Source organism: Miniopterus natalensis, chromosome 9 (assembly GCF_054644295.1).
Source record: "Miniopterus natalensis isolate mMinNat1 chromosome 9, mMinNat1.hap1, whole genome shotgun sequence".
NCBI classification, from domain to species: domain Eukaryota; kingdom Metazoa; phylum Chordata; class Mammalia; order Chiroptera; family Miniopteridae; genus Miniopterus; species Miniopterus natalensis.
In genome coordinates this window covers 15,030,330-15,050,576 of record NC_142089.1, presented here as the reverse complement: position 1 = coordinate 15,050,576, position 20,247 = coordinate 15,030,330, and the positions used below count along the sequence as shown (strand labels likewise).

The following is a 20,247-nucleotide window of genomic DNA, read 5'->3' as shown; positions in this document are numbered from 1 at the left end:
CAGCTCCTTATTGCCCTTAGAATATACTTTATTGACGTTTGCCAAGGGCAGGCCCTGAGATGATGGTCCAGAGAGGGGTTTGGTAAGGCTTGTCAGGCAGCTATGTCCTGGGGGCCAGGTTGGTTCTGAGGGGAAGAAGGCCATCCACCCACTCGCATGGTCGCTCCAGGAGTGTCTGCCACAGCTTCTTCTCCTCAGGTGTGGAATCCATCCAAGGCACCTGGAGCCCGTAGCTGCTGCCTGGGCAAGGGTGGAGGTCATGGGCATGTTAGACACCTCACGTCCCAAGGAAAACCTGCCTGATCCCAGATTATGCACTGACACCGCAGTTCTCAGTGGACACTAAAGCTCACAAAAGGGCAGAAAACTGCCCATGGCCACACATTAAGCCCCTGCCTCCCAGCATGGGCTGCCCCCAGGGTCCTGCCCCACTTACCGGTGCCCAGGCTGAGGCGTGTGCCCCCAAGCTGGCGGCTGGCCAAGGCCCCATGGTCCCAGAGGGAAAGCTCAGCACAGGCCTGGCGCAGGTCAGCAGGCCCGAAGCCATCGTAAACCATGGTGTGGTTGAACACAGGGCTGAGGCTCCTTCGCACCACCCTTGTCCGTTGGCGGCTGGCCCGGCTGTCATCAGGCAGCACTGAGCTATGGGGAAGGTGGGCTGGCATCAAGTAGCTACCCGATCATACTCCCGAGAACCAACCAGTCAGAGTCCTACCTATGCTCCCTCACAGTGTCCATGCCCCCTGGCTCCCACCTGAGACCTGGCCTCAAACCCTCGATACCCTAGGACCTTTACAGCAGCCTCCTCTCAGGTCTCCTGCCAGAGTAACGGCTCTGAAATGGAATTTTGCTACTCCCCGGCTCAGTGACCTTCATTGACTTCCTGCTGTCCCCCAGAGTAGTTTCCAAACTTTTTAAAGCCTTGGAGCCCTTTCTGCAAGATAAAAATATTGCTCAGAAGTACAAAACCTAAGAGACAAACAATGTTTGAATCAGGGCTGGGATCTTAGAACCTGTTTGGCCTACCTCCATTTCACTCTCTGAGGGTGGGGCAGAACCTGGGGACACCACCAGAGGTCCCCCAGAGCTTACTTTGAAAACCACTGAACTGCAGGCCCCAAAGCCTGGCCTTGCAGGTTTTCCATGGAAGGGCCCCCATGACCTCCCGGGTCTCAGCCTCAGCTCTCCAACAAGTCCTATAGGTGCCCGTCACTGAAATGCAGCTCCTCAAAGGTGTCCTCAACTCTCTGGACTCAAGCTGTCCCCTTCACCCCTGCTCAGAGGTCAAAGCCCAGGCTGGGGGGGATCAAGGGTGGATGATTAGAAGGGGGTGGGGAGCTCCCAATGCCCCTCACCATTGTACGTAAGTATCCAGGGACCCTGAACGAAGAGGCACGAGGTTCTGAGCTTCCTTCACCCAGAAGTGCAGCTCCCCGCTCAGGGGCAGTCCTGCGCCTGTGGAAAAGTGGGGCTCAGACTTTGCCCCATGGACAGCCCTCCTCTTGTGGGACAGAAGTCCCCTGCTTCCCAGAGGCCCTTCCAGCTTAGTCTCTCCTGGGCGGCCACTCACCCTCAGAGCCAGCGGGGACATATTTGAGGGACAGAGAGAGCAGCCCTCGGCTGAGAAGGTCATCAGGAGAGGGTGAGACCTAGGAGAGGCAGTTGAGAGGCGGTTGGTCAGGGAAGGGGACAGACTCAAGGCAAAAAGGCCCCAAGGGGGTGGAGTCTCCAGGCACCCATAGGGTATGGCTAGCAGGGTGGGAGGGATCTGTAGGAGCAGACCCTCAAAAAAACCCTGGCCGTTGGGGGCCAGGTCTTTGCATCTAGTGGAAAGATTTCCAGGCTGAGAGGAGGGTCTGCAGAAGGCGCAGTCTGAGGGGCCTCCGGGAAAGCTCGGTGGGGTGAAAACCGGAGATTTGTGCCGCGAGTCCCTCTACGCGGATCAGCTGCCTCACCCGGGGCTGCAGGGGGAGCCAGACGGCCTCGGAGTCCCAGTTCCAAGTATCCAGGGGCACTTCGACTTCGCCCAGAAAGATGTTGCGACCCAGGCTTTCGCGGTGCCACACAGACAGGCTCAGCACGCGGCCCGGGAGCTCGGCCTGCTGGACAGAGTACTGGGGACAGGAGGTGCGCGTTAATGGAGCGTCGCTGATGGCCCTGGCTTCGGTGCTGCGGGAGTGTGGACTGGGGCTTGCTGCACCAGTTTCCTTACAGGGTGGAATCCTGGGGAGCCCCGAAGGGCATTAATGGGAGTCTGGACTAATGCCGAGCCCACCGCTAGATTCCCTGCCGTTGTGGCAGAATGGAGGACTGGAGCGACGGGCACTGACGACACTGTGGCTGCCCCTGCCACCCTGAGCCCTCAGGAAGGGACGTCCGATGCATGAACAGGGGCGGGGGGGGGAAGGGGCTCCCCCCTTCGTCACAGACTTACCCGGAGAGTCTCATTGAAGACCGGGTTCAGATTCCGCTTCTTCACGGCCGTCTTGCGCTTGCTCTGCTTATCCGGGAGGAGGTAGCTTTTTACGTAGCTGGGGTGGGGGAGGTGAGGACCAGAGATAAGGGGGGGTGGGCCTTTCGGAGCTTTCCCAGCCACAGCCTGGAACACAGCTTCCCGTGCCAGGCCTCTTGCAACTCATTACAGGAGTCATCTCACTCAACCCCACGCCTCCCAAGAACGTTGTCACTACGATTTTGGAGATCTCGGGAAACCGGCCAAGACAGGTGGTGGGGCTGCGCGGTGAGTCTCCCTGGCGCCCCCGCCCGCCCGCAGGGGGCACTCACGGGTCCGAGCGGCGGCGCCGCGCGGCGGCGAGGCCCTGGCATTGGATCACTTGCACGCGCAGCTCGGCGGCGTTCGGCTCGTAGAGCAGCGAGAACTGTACGGAGCCTCGCACCTGCACCGCACCCGCCTCCGCCTCCCCCGACAGGCTCAGCAGGCTGCCGCTCAGCTGGGGGCGGGGAGAGGAGGTCAGGGCGGGGGGCAAGCTCACGTCGTAGCCCCGGAGCGTGGAAGGTTCAGATGGGGGTTATGGGGGCAAAGTGAGGTGAGGTAAAGGGCACTGCGAGGTAGCTTGCCTAGGGGCTGGAGTGTCAGGTCCCGGGGCGAGGGGGAGGTCGGGTAGGGGCTGTCAGGCTGTGGGGAGGGGGGCGCCCTCCCCTCTCTCTCCCCTCACCGTGGAGGAGTTGAGGCTGGACACGGAGGAGCTGCTGCTGAGCATGCGGTCGAGTGAGAGTCCGGGCCCCGGGGCTTCCTCCCCGTTCTCCAGGATCTCGGTCGCCGCCTGGATCTGGGGAGGGGGAAAGTGACGCGGGCGCCCCGCTTTTTCCAGCCCCTTCCCCGACGGCGCTCCGTCCCGGACGGCTCGCTCCCGGCCCGGAATCCGCTCCGGGTCTTGGGAGCAGCCGCGGGCCGCTCCCGCCTACCTGGGCTGCGCGGGGCTGCGGCTCCTCCTCTTCCCGAGCGCCGGGCTCCGGCTCTGGGTCCGCCTCGTCCTCGTAAACCTGTGTACCCCCGGGGCCAGGGGCTGGGGTGGGGCACTAGCTGCTGAACGGGCCTCTCCGAGCCCGTCCCGAGCAAATTTGTAGGGACTAGTTTACCACCCCCCTGACCTGAAGATTGGGGCCCCAGTGCTGCCCCGGGGTCGTCCTTAGAGACCACACGCCACCCCCTCCCCCCAGCGCAGGTGGAGGAAGGTCAACACTGGTGGCTGGAAACGCTTAGAATTGCCTCTGATCCCCGCAACCTCTCTGCTCCCCAACACATCCTCCCACTTACCTTCCTGGGGCTGGGGCTCCTCTTCATGATCTGAAGCCTTTGGGGGGACATATGGTGAGGGGAAATCAGGTCCCTAAAAGAAGGGGTAGAGGTCACAGTGGGGACTAGTGATGAAAGGTTAAAAGGTTATGATGGGGTCACAGGTCAGAGGCTCCAGCTAAGGTTGCCCCCGCTTTAGGTTAGCACAGCCATCGGGGCAGAGCTGGCAACCAGCGGCAGGACCAGTTGGACCTGTACTCCACACCCCTTCACCCTTCAGTGCCTGCCCCGCCTGACTCCCAGGGTCCCAGCAGTGGGAGCCAGTAGTTTCTGAGTCCTGGACCTCGACCTGCTCAGTTGCTACTCGGCCTCTAATAGCCAGATTTAGAGATTTTCTTAGGGGTCCATACTCCCATTTGACAGAAGAGGGTGACAGACCAGGGTCTCTTGATTCTCAGGCTGGGTCTCTTTCCCAACACATCCCACCTCTACTCCACTGTATGTTCCTTTATTAGTTCACTCAGTCACTCAATACTCACCTCAGCCTCACTGAGCCTCTCCTCAGGGGCCTCATCTATGAGGAGTCTAGGAGTAGGGAGAGGTGGTTGTCAGGGACAGGACCCAGATGACTGGTAGGCACCCTCCCCTCCCTGCCACGCACACTCACCTGGGCTCCAACTCCTCTTCAGTCTCTTTCCCAGCAGCCTCAGTTTCCCCATTGCTACCCAGAGTCTGTTCTCCTACATACAGGTGAGAAGTTCTGTGAACCCCCCTTCACAGAGAGTCTGGCCTTGGGAAATGATACCCACCTCCCATAGCCCACTGAGGGGTGGTACCCAGCCAAAGGCACACAGTACCAGGGGCAGCTGGGACTGGGACTCAGGGGTCCTCTACCTGCCTACATATACTGGGTACCCCAGCCTGCACAAGGCCTGCCCTACCCTGAGGATCTCTTCTCACCCTTGGAGCTCTTTTTCTTGCGGATAGAGGCTCGGACGAGGTCAGATCCAAGGTGGGCATGGTGGTGCCGTTGGGCACGTGCTTCCTGGAACCAGTCCCCCGTCAGGATTTTCAGCTGCCCAGGGTCTGCCAGTGAAGCCCGGAGCTTGCTGAAGGATAGGGGAGGCCATGGCTGTTACCACTCATCCAACCAACATTCCTGCCACTCACTATATGCCAGGCCCTGTACTTGGGGCCAGTGACAAAACAGCAAATCAGACTTGATCCCTGCTCTGGAGGAGCTCAGGCTGGTGGGGAGACCAAGTCCAGAATAGACAAGTACACTATAGTGATGTAGGTGCCAAGATGAATATAAGAAGGTGCCAGGTTTGTGGGAATCCAGAAGGGCTTCCCAGAGGAGGCAGCATTTGAATTGCTTCTTAAAGGACAAATTGGATTTCACCAGGTAGAGAAGTAGAAGAATTTATTTATTAAAATGACTACTATGCATAATCCCTCCTAATTCTATGAGGTAGGATTCCTTAGCCCCACTTTACAGTTGAGGAGAGTGGTGCTGGGGAGGTCAGATGAGTTGCCCAAAGTTACATAGCTAGGAGGTATCTGTCCCAAGCACTACTTATAAGTCCCATGCTCCTTTGCCACTGTGTCTTCCAGGAAGAGGGAACATCCTAGAAGTGAAAGGTGGGTGTGTTCAGGGCCTGTGGAGCACCAGGGGTGGTGGTAGGAGATGAGATGTGGGAGGCTGGCAGAGACCAATCAGGCAGGCCTTGTGGACCACACTTAGGAGCTTGCCCCTGACACAAGATGCTGAGGAGCCAAGAGAGGGTTCAGCAAGGCATATTAAGGACAGATCTGAGGAGCTCCAGCTGTGATATGGTGGGTTGGCTGGAGCAGGCAAGCCTAGAGGAGGGGAAGCTGGCAGGGAGCTGATGCAGCCTCCCTGGGAGAGGTGATAAGCTGAGCTGGCCAGGCGTGCAGGGAACCAAAAAGCAAAAACAAGAACTGCTCAGATATCTGATAGGCTGCATGTTGGTGGGGGCAGGGTTGGAGCCCCCCAGTGCCTGAGGCCCCCTACTCCTTCCCTGCCTCACCTGACCCGCCCCTCCTCCAGCTGGCGCAGGTGGGCATCTCGCTTCAGGACGTTGACAATGGCCTCCTGCTCCTCTTCTGTCAGGAAGCTGAGGTCCAACAGCCCATCGGCCTTGGGCTCTGGCTCATGCGCCATGAGGAGGTAAGGCGGAGCCCAGAGCCCCTCTTGAGATGGGTGGCCCCTCTGGGGCATCAGCTGGGGCAGTGCCCCCACTGGGCACACATGGCTCCCTGAGGGCAGATGGGGGGAAGGTCAAGCCCTGCCCAAATATAGGGCACATCCTGGAGTTGACTGCCCCTTTCTGCCCAAATATATGCTAGGTGGTGGGCAGGGTACAACCCAGGAAGGCTGAGGTCAAGGTGGCATGAGATGTACCCATGGACACATGCAAACACTGGCCCATAAACACACTCAGGGACACACTTGAAGACATATACAGAGTCACACATGCACACACACTGATACCTGTAAACACAACTGCCTACACTGAGATGTATTTCCAGTCACACATGCACACTGATGCCTGTATAAGGACAGGCACACACACACCTGTTCCTCCATGAAGGGCCCTAAGTAGTCACAGGCCCAGACCCATGCCCAAACCAAGAGATGGATCTAACATAGTCTTAAACCTGCACACAAAGGCAGGCAGGACCCACAGCACAGGGTGGGTTCACCTGTATAAGAATAAGTCCTGGGCCCAGACAGTGTGGCTCAGTGGTTGAGCATCAACCTATGATCCTGGAGACTGTGGTTCGATGCTTGCTCAGGGCACATGCCAGGGTTGTGGGCTCGATCCACAGCAGGACGCGTGCAGGAGGCAGCAGATCAATGACTCTCATCATTGATGTTTCTATCTCTCTCTCCCTCTCCTTTCCTCTCTCTGAAATCAATTAAAAAAAACCCAAACAAAATGAAATAAATAAGCATTAAAAAAAAAAAAGTCCTCGGACAAAGACTTGTTCCTAGATATCCCCATCACACAGTCTTTTTCCACACAGTACCACCCCCCAAATGGATTGTGAGCTCCTTGAAGTAAGGACAGGCCCTCACCCCCAAAGCCAGTACTTTGCACACAACAGATGGTTGCTAAAAGTTTGATGAATTAAAGACATCTGCACACACCTAGGGAATGAACACATACAAACATGCACATAGGCACACACACATATCTGCTCACCTCCATGCCCTGGAACCTCCCAACATGGGTCCCCTCCCTCTACCCTTCACCTCCACCCTGCCCTGGCCCATTTGGCCTTCCTGTCTGAGGCAACCTCCTCCCAGCCCACACCCCCAACTTCCTCCCCTTCCCCCCACCGAGGTAACAGCGGGACCCACCCACTCCCTCAGGCCTCTAGACCAGGAATGCCCCAGCTGCCAGTCCTGCCCTCTTGTCTAGACCCCCTGGGCCCCTCGCTCTGGCCATATGGATCCCCCATCTCCCTGACACAGGACCTGGCTAGGGTCCCAGTGGTGGAGGCTAAGTGCTGACAAAGCAGCTCCAGCTGCTCAGGTACAGTGGTGACTCCGGAAGCAAAACATTTGCCCAGGCCTGAGGGGCGTGTGGGTGTGTGGACGTGGCAAGGGGCCCATGACTGGGCCACGGGCAGAGCAGAGCCATGGCCTGAGCCCACTGGACAATCTCTCCTTCCTATCCCTCCTGTCCCCTCCCATTCGAGGGCACCAGGCTGGGCTGCATGGGAAGGCAGGCTCTGGCTTGTCCCTGCTGCCTGCGCCCTGTGCCCTCCCAGCTGAGTCAGTGTCCAAGCCCAAGGGAGCCCTCTCCCCTGCTGCCCCACCCTCACCTGGGAGCCTGGGTTCCTGCATGTCTGCACCAGGCGTGTTGTATGTAGCCTGTGTGAGGGCCTGCATGCCCTGCGTTAACACTAGTTCCTGCACACCTACTGTGTTCAAGGTATTGGATGTTGCAAATGCAATTTGGGCCCTTCTGTGGCTGGTGTGAGCCCACAGTGATGTCTCCGTTGAGCTGTGCTGTTTTGACAGTCGGTCCAGCAGGCATGCCTGCGTACTGAGGATCTATGAGCCTGTATATTTTGCCGGCATGAATGTCATATCACTGCCTGTGTGTCATGTCACAGTGTGATGCTGACTGGGTGACTGTTGTCTCTGTGATGTGCTCAGTGACTTTCTGGGTGACAGTGTTGTGTGGTGTGTGCACTGTGTATTTCCTACTGTACTGTAAGTGTAACTGAGCTGTGTGCTATGGTATGTATTCTGGTACCCCAAGGGCCACCAGGTAGGGGTGTGTGTGTGTGTGTGTGTGTGTGTGTGTGTGTGTGTAGAGGTGAGAGGACATTTTGCAAAAATGACCCTGTTCTTGTCTTGCAGGTCTTCCTGGGGCTGGGCTGTGGGCACCTGAGCCCAGAGTCCCCAGCAGCACAGGCTTTCCTGTAGTCCCCTTTCCTTCCAGAGGCAGAATCAAGTATCTGGTCCTCTCTGCTCTGTTTCAACACTATGGGACAGACCCATTGGTCAGTACAAGGGTCTATCCATCTGTCTGGCTGTTCCAGTCCCAGACACACTCCCGCCTCCCCCACCCAAGGTCCCAGAGTTCGCTCAGGATACCAGGTGGCAGTGCCTGCCCCTTGGGACACTAGCAGGGGACCCTTGTCCTGAGGTATGTTACCTGTAGGGATCCAGTATGGATCCTTCGTAGGGTGGCCCCAGCTCCCCTGGCAGCCGAGTTTCAGGGACCAGGAGAAGAGCAGTGAGGGACTAAGGCTGACTCAACCCGCGGCTCAGCTCTCTCAGCAGAGTAGCTGCCCCACTAGAAGGAGGAAACACCTTCTCAGGAGGGCCTGATGCAAAACCGGGCCTGGATTCTGGTTCCCAGGCATGCGCCTAGCCTCTGCTTTCAGAAAACCCAGAGCCGATTTGCTGGGCCCCAGAGGCCTGGGACTTGGCTCCAGCTCCACTACCGACTTACTCTGTAACTCCTGTCACCCCTTGGCCTTGGCTGCCCCATCTGTGGAATGGGTAGCAGCCCCAATCTGTCCTCTGAGGAGCTGATGGGAATTTGCTTTGAAAGCAAAGTTAGAAACCTTTCTAAGAACCAGGGTAATGGAAGGATTGCAGACTGCAGTTAGACAACCCTGAGCAGAGTTTCTGCTCTCCACTATGATTTTGAGCAAGTCTCTTCACCATTCTGACCTGCAACTTCCTTCAATGCAAACTGTGGGCAGCGGAGTGCGAAGAGCGTATTTAAGGGAAATAAAAGTGCCTGGTACAAGCTGGCATAGAATGGGTACCAGCTGTTCCCTCTCCAACAAAGTCCCTTTTGACAACCACTGCCCCTCCATGTCCACGTATGCCTCCTGGGAAGTGCTGGTCACTAGGGTGTGTGTGTGTGTGTGTAGAGGTGAGGGGACCCTCTGTGCCTGAGGAATCCCTTTGAGCACCCCATTCTCCCAGATTCTGCCCCACCCTGAGAATGCTTTGGGCCCTAGATTGCATTTGCTTTAAGACCATGGACCAAGGCCACACAAAAGCTTCAGGATCCCCAGAAGTCTGCTTCATTCTACTCTGCCTGTCCTGCTGTGTTCCCCTTTTTGGTATGGATTAAAGATCAGAGGGTACCTCCCAGACCCCCAAGAGAGGAGATGGGACAGGGAGAGGACTCTAAATGACACCCCACTCCTTTCCTTCCTCATCAGAACTGGCTCCAGTAATGTTATCACCATTCTGAGCACCTGAGGGTCCCTCAGCTACCTCAGCCCAAGGTCCAGCCTTCCCCATTTATTTTTTTGCAAGTCAATCTTATTTTCTGACTTTTTACTTATCTGTTAAATGGGGGTAATCCCTTTTCAGATGGTTTTCACAATTCAATGCGATCCCTGCAGGCCCTTCATAAATATACATATGCACATGACTGTCCTTAGAACCTTACTACAGACTCAATGCGATCCCTGCAGGCCCTTCATAAATATACATATGCACATGACTGTCCTTAGAACCTTACTACAGACTCTGCTCCCTGTCCCTTCAGCACCCCTAGCCATCTGTGCTCCCTCATTCTCCACTGCAGAATGCTTTCCCACCTGCTGTCACCCGCTGGGGGCTCAATGCCTGTGCACTGTGGCCAGTTTCTAGGCAACTTTAAATTGTAAAGAAGCCCCAGATCTGGGTTAAAATTTCCTGGAGGGCCACATGGCCCCCCATGGCTTTGGATCAATAATCTTTGGAAGCCCCACTCTCTCCCTTTTTAGAACAGGGAAAACAGCAGCCATCTCACAGGACTATCTTACAAGTTTCCTTTTTCTGATCTCCAGCATCCATTCTCTCTTGTGATACTGCCCCAGTCCTTTGGAGAAACAGCCCCTCTCCACTTTCCCTCCTTGTGCTCCAGTGAGGCCATCTCACAGGGTGGTTCCGAGTGGGGGCTCCAGAGCAAAGCTGCTGGGTTTGAACATCGTTCTGTTTTTCCTATCTCTGTGACCTTGAGCAAATCAGTTTACTTCTCTGTGCTTCTTTCTTTATTGGTAAAATAGGGATGATACACTTACCTCAAAAGGACTTTATGACAAGGCCTGGCACATAGTAAATACTCAGTAATAATTGTTGGGTGATTCTCACAGCACCTGTTTATGTCCTGTCTCTGCAAGGTGAACTGAAAATTCTGCTAGGCAGAAGCAGGTTTTAAAACTTTTTTCTATCTGTTTTGCTGTGGTTTTCCTCTGTACTGGAACTCCCCCTGCCTCCAACCAGCTCTGATGGACCCTGATATGCAAGAAAGATTTTTGAAAATGGAATGTTTCTGAAGTGGGGAGGGGGAAACTTGTCCTGGAGAAACTTCAGGCTTGGAGACCACAGCACTGCAGGGTCTGGGATGAGCTGATGGCTGACCCAGGGCTCTGAGGGCGAGCAGCAGGAGCTGTCCTCAAGGCCATACTCAGAATGAACCCGAAGGGCTCAAGATTTGGAGACCAAATCCTGTGCTAGTTCAACTAAGTGACGCGTGACCAAGGGCAAGGTTAGGAAAGACCACCTCAAGAAAGTGACTTAGTTTTCAGCTGGGCTTTGGGAAGAAAGGCCATGATTTCAGCAGGCGGGAAGCACAGGACTGGAGGTAGGCAGGCGCTGAAGAGCAGGGTGTGTGGACAGTGGAGAATGCGGGGCTCTGAAGGCCACAGAGAAGGGGAGGCTTGCTGGAGCAGGACAGTGACTGGATCACTGGGGTCAGTACAAGGAACTTGGCAATATGACTGATGATGAATATGGCCGGAGTCAGGGGCTAGGGCTCTCTTGGCCTATCCCAACTGTAGACCCCTGGGCTGTGGTTTGCTCAGCCCCAACTGTCAAGTTCCTCCCAACAGGGAGTATGGAAGGAATTTCAACATTCATTTACCTTGAAGAGAAAGCTTTGGAATGGTAGGTGAGGAATGGTGGGAACTCCCAGACCTGGGCCCAGGGCAGGATATACTTGAAGGATGCTCTGCCCCTATAAGCCAGGCACTGGGTAAAGACTTAACCAGACCCCTTGCCAGGGGAAGAGGTACCCAAGGACACCAAGGAGATATAAGTTGAAGAGGTGAAGGGACCAATGAAGGGGGAAAACAAGGACAAGGCACTTTCTGGAGTTAAAACTCTTTATTGTCCCATCCAGGGAGCCCCACACATAGGAATCCACGGGGCAGAGGTTAGGGGGCAGCACAGGCCCTTCACACAATAGAAGAGGGAGCCAAGGTAGGTGGGAGGAAACCACTCCCCTTCAGCTCCCTGATGGCTCTGGCTGCTCTATGGCCCCCACATCTTGGACCCAAGGGGTGCCATCACCAGCATGAGGTCCACACCTGGGGCCAGGGCCAGGCTTTGTTTCTACTGTTCTGATGAACAGGATGTCACTCTGGACACATCAGTGTCACTCATTTCTCCAGCCTGACTAGGGGAGCCCAGGCCCTGAATTGCAGGGGGAGATGGGCCCAAGTGCTTGGAGGCCCTGGGAGAATGGGAAGAGGGGCTGCATGGTCTGGAGGGCCCCAGGAGATGGGGCATAAACTACCCCTAGTGCAACTTCTGGCCAAAGGAGGGCCCATCCAGCCCAACTGGACCATTCTAGAGGCCAGTGGTGAGGGCCCCAGAGCAGCTTAGTTTATTGGGACTTCCTAGTGTACCCCGCCCACCCCAGGATCAGAGCCTGGCAGGAGAACAGGCTCCAAATCCAGCTCTGGCCCTGTCTGGTGGGTCCAAATGGCCTCCCTTCCCCCACCAGGCACCAAACTGAGGCAGTGGAAGCCCAGCAGGCAGCACAGGAGCAGCTCTACAGAGAAAAGCTAAAGCCTTTCCAACAGATGAACAGAGAGGGTGCTTCAAGCACGGGGCTCACCAGCCTGGGAAGAAGGGTCAGGGAACTTCTGAGTGACCAGGGAGACACAACAGGCAACTAACTACACACCCCAACCCCTGCTCATCCTCAGCCCTATGCCATCCCACCTAGCCCAGACCCCTGGGTCAAAACCAGCAGCAGGCTCATCCCTGCTTTTTGGGGTGAGGAGAAAGAATCTGGAACTGAAAGGAGTGGCGGGTCCAGGGCCACGAGGCAGCCATCACCGAAGGTTAAACACCAGGCTGGTGGTTAAGATGATGACCAGGAGGATGACGAAGGGTAGCCAGGTCTTCACGAAGGCCCCGACGCTAATGGGGGAGAGGGGAGCATGGGTGGAAGGGCCTGGTGAGTGAGCATGCCACCCAGAGCCCCCTCCATCCAAACCCAGGAGGCGCTCCTGTCCCTGAGGAAGCTCCTGGAACCACACCTTCACTCTCTAATTTGGTCACTGGGCTGGACATGGTGCCCACTATGGAGCACTGCCAACGATAGTCCTGGGCAGGAGCTAGTCCAGGTGGAGATGTGACACATCTCTGGGTGGGTTACAGAAGATGTGCCCACCTTCTCTAGGCCTTATTGGCTCCATCTACAATCACCCCAGTCTCTGGGGAGAGGTCTCCAATGAGAGGACCAGGAACTTGTCTGGGCATGAAAACCAGGAGCATTATCTGCCCACAGCTCTCATAATGGGGCCCCCGGGGAGGGGAGGAGTCAGCAAGCGTTAGCATTGTTGTGGCTGGAGTCAGGGCTCTGGGTACAACTCCTGCTCTGTTTCAGTGTGTGTGACCACAGTTATAGACTTCTTCTCAGGGGACCTCTAAAAGCCTTTGGACTATAAAAAGGCTCGAGAGCCTCCTTTTCAGACGCTCTTAATGATGAGGGCAGTTAGAGTAAAGCCTGGCTGCCTAGGTGCGTGCTGGCTCCAAGTGGACAGGTCATTCAACCTCTCTGAGTTGCCTGTACCTGTGAATTGGGACTAATACCTTTGACCCTACAGGTCATGAGGCTGTGGCTTCCAAGGTCCTCCCAGGCCACCACCGGCGCCCACCTGCCCAGACCCTGCCTCAGATGATGGATGCTGGGAAGGGACCATGTGGGGCAGTTACCCATTCTCCTATGAATGTTTACCTGTTCACTTGACCCGCACACAGGGTTCTGTGCACTCACAGCCTCCCTGAGGAGCCAGAATCTTTTATCTCCATTTTACCAAGAACAGCTGCAGCTGAGAGGCCAAGGCAGTTACCCAAGATCTCACAGTGAGCAAGTGACAGAGCTGAGCTTGATACCCAGGTGGAGCTGACCTTCAGCACAGCCACCTCCCTCTCCACCAGGAACTCAGCTAGTTGTTCTAGAACCTTCAACATCTCCAACCAACATCTGCTTTGTTAGCTGCAGGACTCCAGAAATGTCCCTGCTGGGATCCTTGGGAGAGCAGCCCCAGGGGACAGTGGGGGGTGGGTAGCTCACCTGACATATTTTCCATAGAGTAGGCAGAAGAAGCAGAGTGTTACCATGTTCCAGTTGGTGCTGTTGTTGTAGCGCATCAGGTTCAGGGCCAACGCCACGTGTGAATGGCAGTTGTCACAGCAGAGGTTGTGCTGGAGATGCAGGAAGGCAGGGTCAGGCCGGGCTAGGGGGAAGCTCCCATCCTGGTTCCCACCCTCAGGAGTGGCTCGCCTACCATGCGGTGCTTGTATTCCTCAGAGGCATCATGCACAGCTGTGTCCCACGCATTGGGCCCGCTAGCGTATACCCGAGCAGGATCCAACTTCCAGTACCTGAGGGGAGAGGGAGGCTCTGGGCACTGGCTCAGCTCGACCAGTGTTCCCTGATGCCCACTCTGTGCAGGGCCCTGAGCTGGGTGCTGAAATTGCAGGGGTAAGCCAGGTCCAGGGAAGGAAGAGTCAGTTCCAGGTCCGTGTAACAGTGTGATGTGCCCAATGCCACGTGGATCCTGGGGACGACATGAATTCAGCTGGGGGTGTTAGAGGCTTCCTGGGGTGACAGTGAGCCCAGCCTGAGGAAGAGGAGTCAGCCAGGCACAGAGCAGGGATTGGGTATTCTAGGCAGAGGGGACAGCGGAAACAGGGGAAGAACAGGGTGACGAGATGCTGGACGGTGAGGCTGGAGATATAGCAGAGCCATGTTGTAGAGGACTTGAATGTCACTCTGAGGAGTTTATCCATCAGAAAGCATTCTCCCCCGTCTCCCCACATGGGAGGTTAGGGTGAGTGGGAGAGCAGCTGGTGAAGCTAAAGCTCATAAGCCTCAAGCTGGGTGAGACCCCCGAGGGGGTACTGGGGGGTCAGTGCCCCCTCCGGCTGTGAGTGGAATGGCTGGGCACAGAAACCTAGAGTAGCAATTTTCAAAGGTCTGCCCCAAGACACTTTTTTTTTTTTAATCCTCACCCGAGGATATCTTTCCCATTGCTTTTCGGGGGAGGGGAGAAATAGCCACGTGAGAGACACATCTACTGGTTGACTCCTGCACTTGCCCTGACTGGAGCCAGGGATCAAGCCTGCAACCGAGGTATGTGCCCCTGGCCAGAATTGAACCCGGGACCCTTCAGTCTGTGGACCGATGCTTTAACCACTGAGCCAAACCAGCTGAGGCGCCCCAAGAATTTTTAAAACATGCAATACCTGACTATTTAGTGAGGGCACTGACTTCTTTTCCATTAGATTGTCAAAGAAAAACAAATCACAGTCAACACAACAGCTGTCCGGTGTGAATTAATCAGATCGGCAAAAAATATGTTTTTTGGTGTGCTGCAGAATTTCAGTAATTAGTTTATGTGTGCCAGGAGATGAAAAAGGTTGAAAATCGCTGGCTTAGAGACAGGGGACCAGTGAGAAAGCAACATGGCCTGGGCAGGGGCTGCTCAAGGGTTCCTGCCCAGAAATGGATGCCAGGAGCCTCAAACAGCAGCCTGGCAGCAGACACCCAGCTCAGAAGCCCTAGGCCCACATTTTCACCTGCCTGAGGAAGCCAGCAGGCTGCCTCTGCTGCGTGGGATACCAACTCCTCCCTGGGCCCCGGCTTCTTCTGAATGCAGCCTCTGGCAACAGGGCACCTGATGCTGTTCTGAGCATACAGATGACAGAGGCATTGTAACCAGAACCACATTTGAGATGGGCCCTCCAAGAGAGAAAAAAATTAAAGCAAACTAGCAATAGCTCCCGGAGGACTTGAACTGCTTTAATTCTTGCCAACCAGAACTTTCCAGAGGAGTCCAAACAATGCCTCCCCTACACTTTAAATGGAGTGTTTGCTCCTTCAGAGGCAGGAGAAAGAGTCTAGGTTTTGGAGTAAGACAGACCTGGGTATGAGTCCCAGCTCTGCCACTTCCTGTGTGATCTTGACCAAGTCTCTTCCCTTTCCTCACCCTTCCAATGGAGCTGAAAACATGACTTGAAGAGCTGAGGCAAGGCCTAGCTGGCCTGTGGATAAAGGACCCAGCCAGGAGGAACCTGGTCGTAGGACCAGTCACATGGGTGTTCATCACTTACTTGGCAGGCTTCCCAAAGGCCATGTTGTCTTCCTGTTGAGAGACAAGAGGAGAGGTCAGTGGGGAACCCGCATCCAGCCCAGGAGATAGACCTGGGTTGGTGGTAGAAGCGCAGTGACTTAGGAGGTGCTGGGTGGGCAGCAATGGGGCCTGTGCCTTGCTCTGGGGCTGGTTCAGTATGTGAAGTGCCAGTAGCAGCATGTTTGTGGGAAGAAGGCAGCAGGGTAGGAGTGTACAGAGCACTGTACACCAAGACAAGGACTCTGGGTGCCAGCCACACTGCCCCTGGGTGTGGCTCCAAGTTAATTCTCTCACTCTCTCTGGGCCTCACTTTCTCCAAGTTCTCTGGTCAATTTCTGATTTTTGATCACAGAGAGGCAGTTTCCTTTGTGGTATGAATGAGGACACCCTCTGACCTTCTGACCCAATAGCAGTGCCCATACAGAGAGCCCTTCTCTGCATCTGCAAGTCTGATTGCATTCAGAGCAGGACACGGAAGGGGGTGGGGCTAGAGGGGCCTTCAATGAGGGAGGCATTTCAGCCAACTCCTAGACCTACCATATAAGATGCGTGGTATGGGAGTGATGCAGGGTCAGATTCTGGGTTCAGAATCTGCTGACAGCTGGCCAAAGATGAATTACCATAAAAGTATATGACAGTGAAAGCAATGGATATGAAAGCCCTTTTTGTGTTAAGATGATCATGACAACTATTAATATATACAGGTTGAAGCCACCATATACTTTTACTTCAGCCTTTGATGAAGCTGCAATCTCGAAATAGATAGGATGCTGCCTACGTATTTGGAACAAGCCCACTACACCCATCTTGGCACATCCCCCCCAAAAGACCTGAGAACATAGCTGATTCATTATAGAAGGTCCACCCCCTTTCTCCATGGCCATACCCAGGGAATCATGTCAGCCTCCCCTGTGCCCCCACCTTGTGACTCCCACCTTCTGAAGGTCCAGAGATGTGGTTCCTGGATGATCTGACTCTCCATTCTTGCCTCTAACCCCTACCCGTGTCTCAGTACCCAAGGGGTGGGCAAAGGGCTGGGTCAGTTACTTAAGAATCCTTCTGGCCACACTGCCCTTCTGGCCTGTCCTGGAGGCAAGAGAAGGGGTAAAGGGGTCACTGGTGAGGAGCAGAGGACCAGGGCCGGGGCTATGTGCTACCTGCATTCTCTTGGGTCTTGGGGAGACAGGAAGCTGTCTGTGGGCAAGAGAGGCCAACCTTCCACTTAAGCCTTGAAACCCTCCAGAGGGGAGAAGGGGGACTCACCGAGACAAAGTAGGGGCCAGCAAAGTCCCGAATGACTCCTGTGGATGTACAGATGCCCATGTGGCCAATGATGGGGAAGAACCACCTGCGAGAAAAGGACAGGGAAGGAGCTGAGCTTAGAGGGTCTTTCAGCTGGTTAGACAGACGCCAGGGACACTAAATCCAGTGTGAGAGCATGTGACTGTAACACTGTGTGATGTATGCCAGAGGGTGGCTGGAGGGGCCAGGGAAGCACAGAAGAGGGGCAGGTGCACATGAACAGGACAGCGGGATACCGCCCCACCCCCACAGAACGGCTATGACGAAAGGATGATAATGTCGAGTGGGTGAGGATGGGGAGCAGCTGGATGCTCATTCACCGCCAGCAGGAGTTACCCATTCCCATCTCTGCCAGTGAGAGGCGGGCAGTAACAATATCACTTCAACGAAGGGCTACTGTGAGGATTAAATAGGGACATACTTTGTGAAGTGCTTAGCACACTTCCTTGCACTTGGTAGTTGCTCAATGTTGTTATCATGATGTGTTCAATAAATACTTGCTATCTGATTGGCTGCACTGGCATAGAGTAAGCTGCTGAAGACCCATAGTGGCCATAGGATGGACACTCAGAATTATGTGAGACCCTAACCTCAGGCCCCTCCTTCCCCTCAATTCCTTTCATCTAGTTAGGGAGAGGGTCTGGGACCAGTATTCCACATACCACAGCTGTGCCAGCATCTGCTGATGGAAATTAAGAGTGAAGGCTGGAGACAACAGATCCCTGTACCCAGGGAAGCCCCAAAGAAGAAACTCTCAAAAGTATTTGTCAGTCCAGAAGCTTCATGAAGGCAAGCTCCACAGCTGCTTTCTATGCAGATCTAGTACATACTAGGTCCTCAATAACTATTTATTGAATGAATGAATGAATGAGTGAATGAGTTACTGATGCTGGAGCTTCCATCTGGGAAGATAGAATATCTCAATGAAAAAAGCCCCATGGCGGCTTCTAAGCCTTTATTTCCTCATCTATAAAATGGGATGACAGTATCTATTTTCATTAGGTTGATGTAAGGACTGAATGAGGGTGAGCATAAAATGTTTGGCCTAGAACAGAGTAAGTATCCAATCTTAGTTGTTTTTATTAGTAATAGTAGCTATTATCTGACTTTTCATGCAGAATTATCAACATCTCTGAGGGGGTGGACACATCTTTGGATTCAGCTGCCTCCTCTCTGATCCCTCATCCAAAGACAGATGACAGTTCCTTGTGCCACATCTATTCCTAGTTCTGTGCTCTAGACCAGCAATCATCACAATGTATGAGGATGGTAGTTCTGCTGGAGGGTGTCTTTCTATGGGAACATGAGCCCTTTGATGAAGCACTCTGGTATATTCATCTTGGTCTTATGAACACTGTACACAGATCTGAATAGAAATGGGGTGTGAATTGTTCTTGACCCAGATGACTGGGGATTATGGTGCCTCTACCTCATGTTGCTATCAGCTCTTTAAAGAGCAGAGGACTCCACAAATGTGTTTTTGAGAACAGAGAAAAACCAAAGAGATCTTAGGATAACAAGACAGGTTTTAGCAAAACAAATACATTCCCTGTCCCTTCCAGTTATTCCTTCTTCCATTAACATTTTATTTTCTGAGTTCTCTTATAAGTTTACTTGTTTACTATCTCCTTCCACTATGATTTAAACACTATGAAAGCCCTGGCTGGTGTGTCTCAGTTGGTTGGAGCCTTGTCTTGTATACCAAAAGATGGCAGTTCGATTCCTGGTCAGGGCATGTATAGGAGGCAACCAATCAATGTTTCTTTCTCAATAAAAAACAAAACAAAACAGTGAGGCCGGCGTGGCTCAGCAGCTGAGCATCGACCTATGATCCAGGAGATTGAGGTTCAATTCTGCGTCAGGGCACATGCTGGGTTGTGGGCTCCATCCCTAGCAGGGGACGTGCAGGAGGCAACCGATCAATGACCCTCTCTCATCATTGATGTTTCTATCTCTCTCCCTCCCTCTCCCTTCCTCTCTCTGAAATCAATAAAGATATACTTAAAAACAAAAACACAACAACATACCAGATGAGGATTTAAAAAATTTTTAAAAAGAGGAAACGCAAAACAATTGAAGTATTTTTACATAAGACAAAAATTAAGGTCATTTTAGGATCGGCAACATGTAAGGTAAAAATGATCCTTTTCCCACACCAGTTAGCTATTCTTGATAAAGGAAACAAGTCTATCCCATCAGGTGAGAGAGGATAGGATGTAGTCAAAAGAGAGCAAGTTATGGAGTCAGAAGACTGAGTTTGGGATACCTTTGCTTGGTGGGGTGTGAACTTGATCAAGGCATTTAATGATACAAAGAGCTCAGCTTCATCATCTGAGAAGGTAATGCCTACCTTAGAAAGTGGCTGCAAAATTCAGAGAAAATGGGTGAGAAAGAGCTTGGGCAACTGTCCAACACTGTGAGGAGTGGTTATTATCGGTGTCAAGGCTGAAGCAGGAAGGCAAACCAGCTCCCCCCAACTAGGAGCTTCTTGCTAAAAGGCAGTAGCATTACCTGCTTTCTCTCCTGACAAAAGCTAATGACACAGAAAGAACCTCTGTCTGGGAGGGAAACACGCTTTGCAACTGAGATGGTGTGTAATCTCCAGTCTCATCTGTAAGACAAAGAGCTGGACTCCCGGATCTCTGGGGACCCTAACAATGTTGACAACCCAGGAGCCAGTACGATCCCAGCAAACTCCTCCAGACTGGGCAGGTTATCTTGCGTACAGGAAGTGATCAGCAAGCATTTGCTCAAGAAATGAATAAACCACTGAATGAATGAAGATGTCTTCTCAGACCATGTTAGGGGCCCCTCTTGTGTACGAGCTTCCCGGCCACAGAACCTTTCCCGCTGGTCTACAACTGTCTTTCTCCCTGACTACACGGGTGCAATGAGGGCGGGGAGCACGTCCCATCGTCAGCAGAAACTGGCACCGCGCCGGGCAAGGCCTATTGGTCTGACCCAAGGGACGGGCTTGCTGTGGACTGAGGCCGGAGGCTGGCCCAGGGCGGCCCGAGGACTCCGTGCGGACCGAGGCTCTCCAACTCGCACAAGTGGATAATGGAGGAAACTCACGTGAGCACCGGGATGGGTGTCCACACCACGCAGTAGGGGAAGCGGCTCCGCTCCACATCCATGGCGACGCCGCCAGAGCCGCTAAACTGTTTCTTGTCCGTCTCGGCCGCCGTCGGCTCCTCCACTTCCGCCATTCCAGGCGGGGGTGACCGAGGCGACAGGAGAGGCGAAACCCCTTCCGCTTCCGCCAT

General features: G+C 54.1%; 2 protein-coding genes across 3 annotated transcripts; both read right to left on the bottom strand.

Moving 5' to 3' along the window:
• Positions 1 to 19: 19 nt before the first annotated feature.
• On the bottom strand, positions 20 to 8,577 carry SYTL1 (synaptotagmin like 1). Its single transcript, XM_087820818.1, has 15 exons — positions 8,455 to 8,577; positions 5,809 to 6,037; positions 4,718 to 4,866; positions 4,425 to 4,497; positions 4,297 to 4,342; positions 3,779 to 3,851; positions 3,427 to 3,527; positions 3,177 to 3,290; positions 2,785 to 2,951; positions 2,435 to 2,531; positions 1,956 to 2,114; positions 1,571 to 1,649; positions 1,356 to 1,455; positions 437 to 642; positions 20 to 240 (listed from the first exon to the last, which is right to left on the bottom strand). The coding sequence occupies exons 2-15, from the start codon at positions 5,997 to 5,999 to the stop codon at positions 101 to 103; spliced, it is 1,695 nt and encodes a 564-aa protein (XP_087676944.1). The 5' UTR covers positions 6,000 to 6,037; positions 8,455 to 8,577; the 3' UTR covers positions 20 to 100.
• Positions 8,578 to 11,406: 2,829 nt separating this feature from the next.
• On the bottom strand, positions 11,407 to 20,247 carry TMEM222 (transmembrane protein 222). 2 transcript variants are annotated; one of them, XM_016216740.2, is made up of 6 exons: positions 20,057 to 20,247; positions 16,943 to 17,027; positions 15,660 to 15,691; positions 13,832 to 13,928; positions 13,618 to 13,748; positions 11,407 to 12,458 (listed from the first exon to the last, which is right to left on the bottom strand). In XM_016216740.2, exons 1-6 carry the CDS (start codon positions 20,245 to 20,247, stop codon positions 12,371 to 12,373), a joined length of 624 nt encoding a protein of 207 aa, XP_016072226.1. In that variant the 3' UTR covers positions 11,407 to 12,370. The 2 variants fall into 2 exon arrangements, with proteins under 2 accessions (XP_016072226.1, XP_016072234.1); XM_016216748.2 differs by having other exon boundaries at positions 13,662 to 13,748; positions 20,057 to 20,222.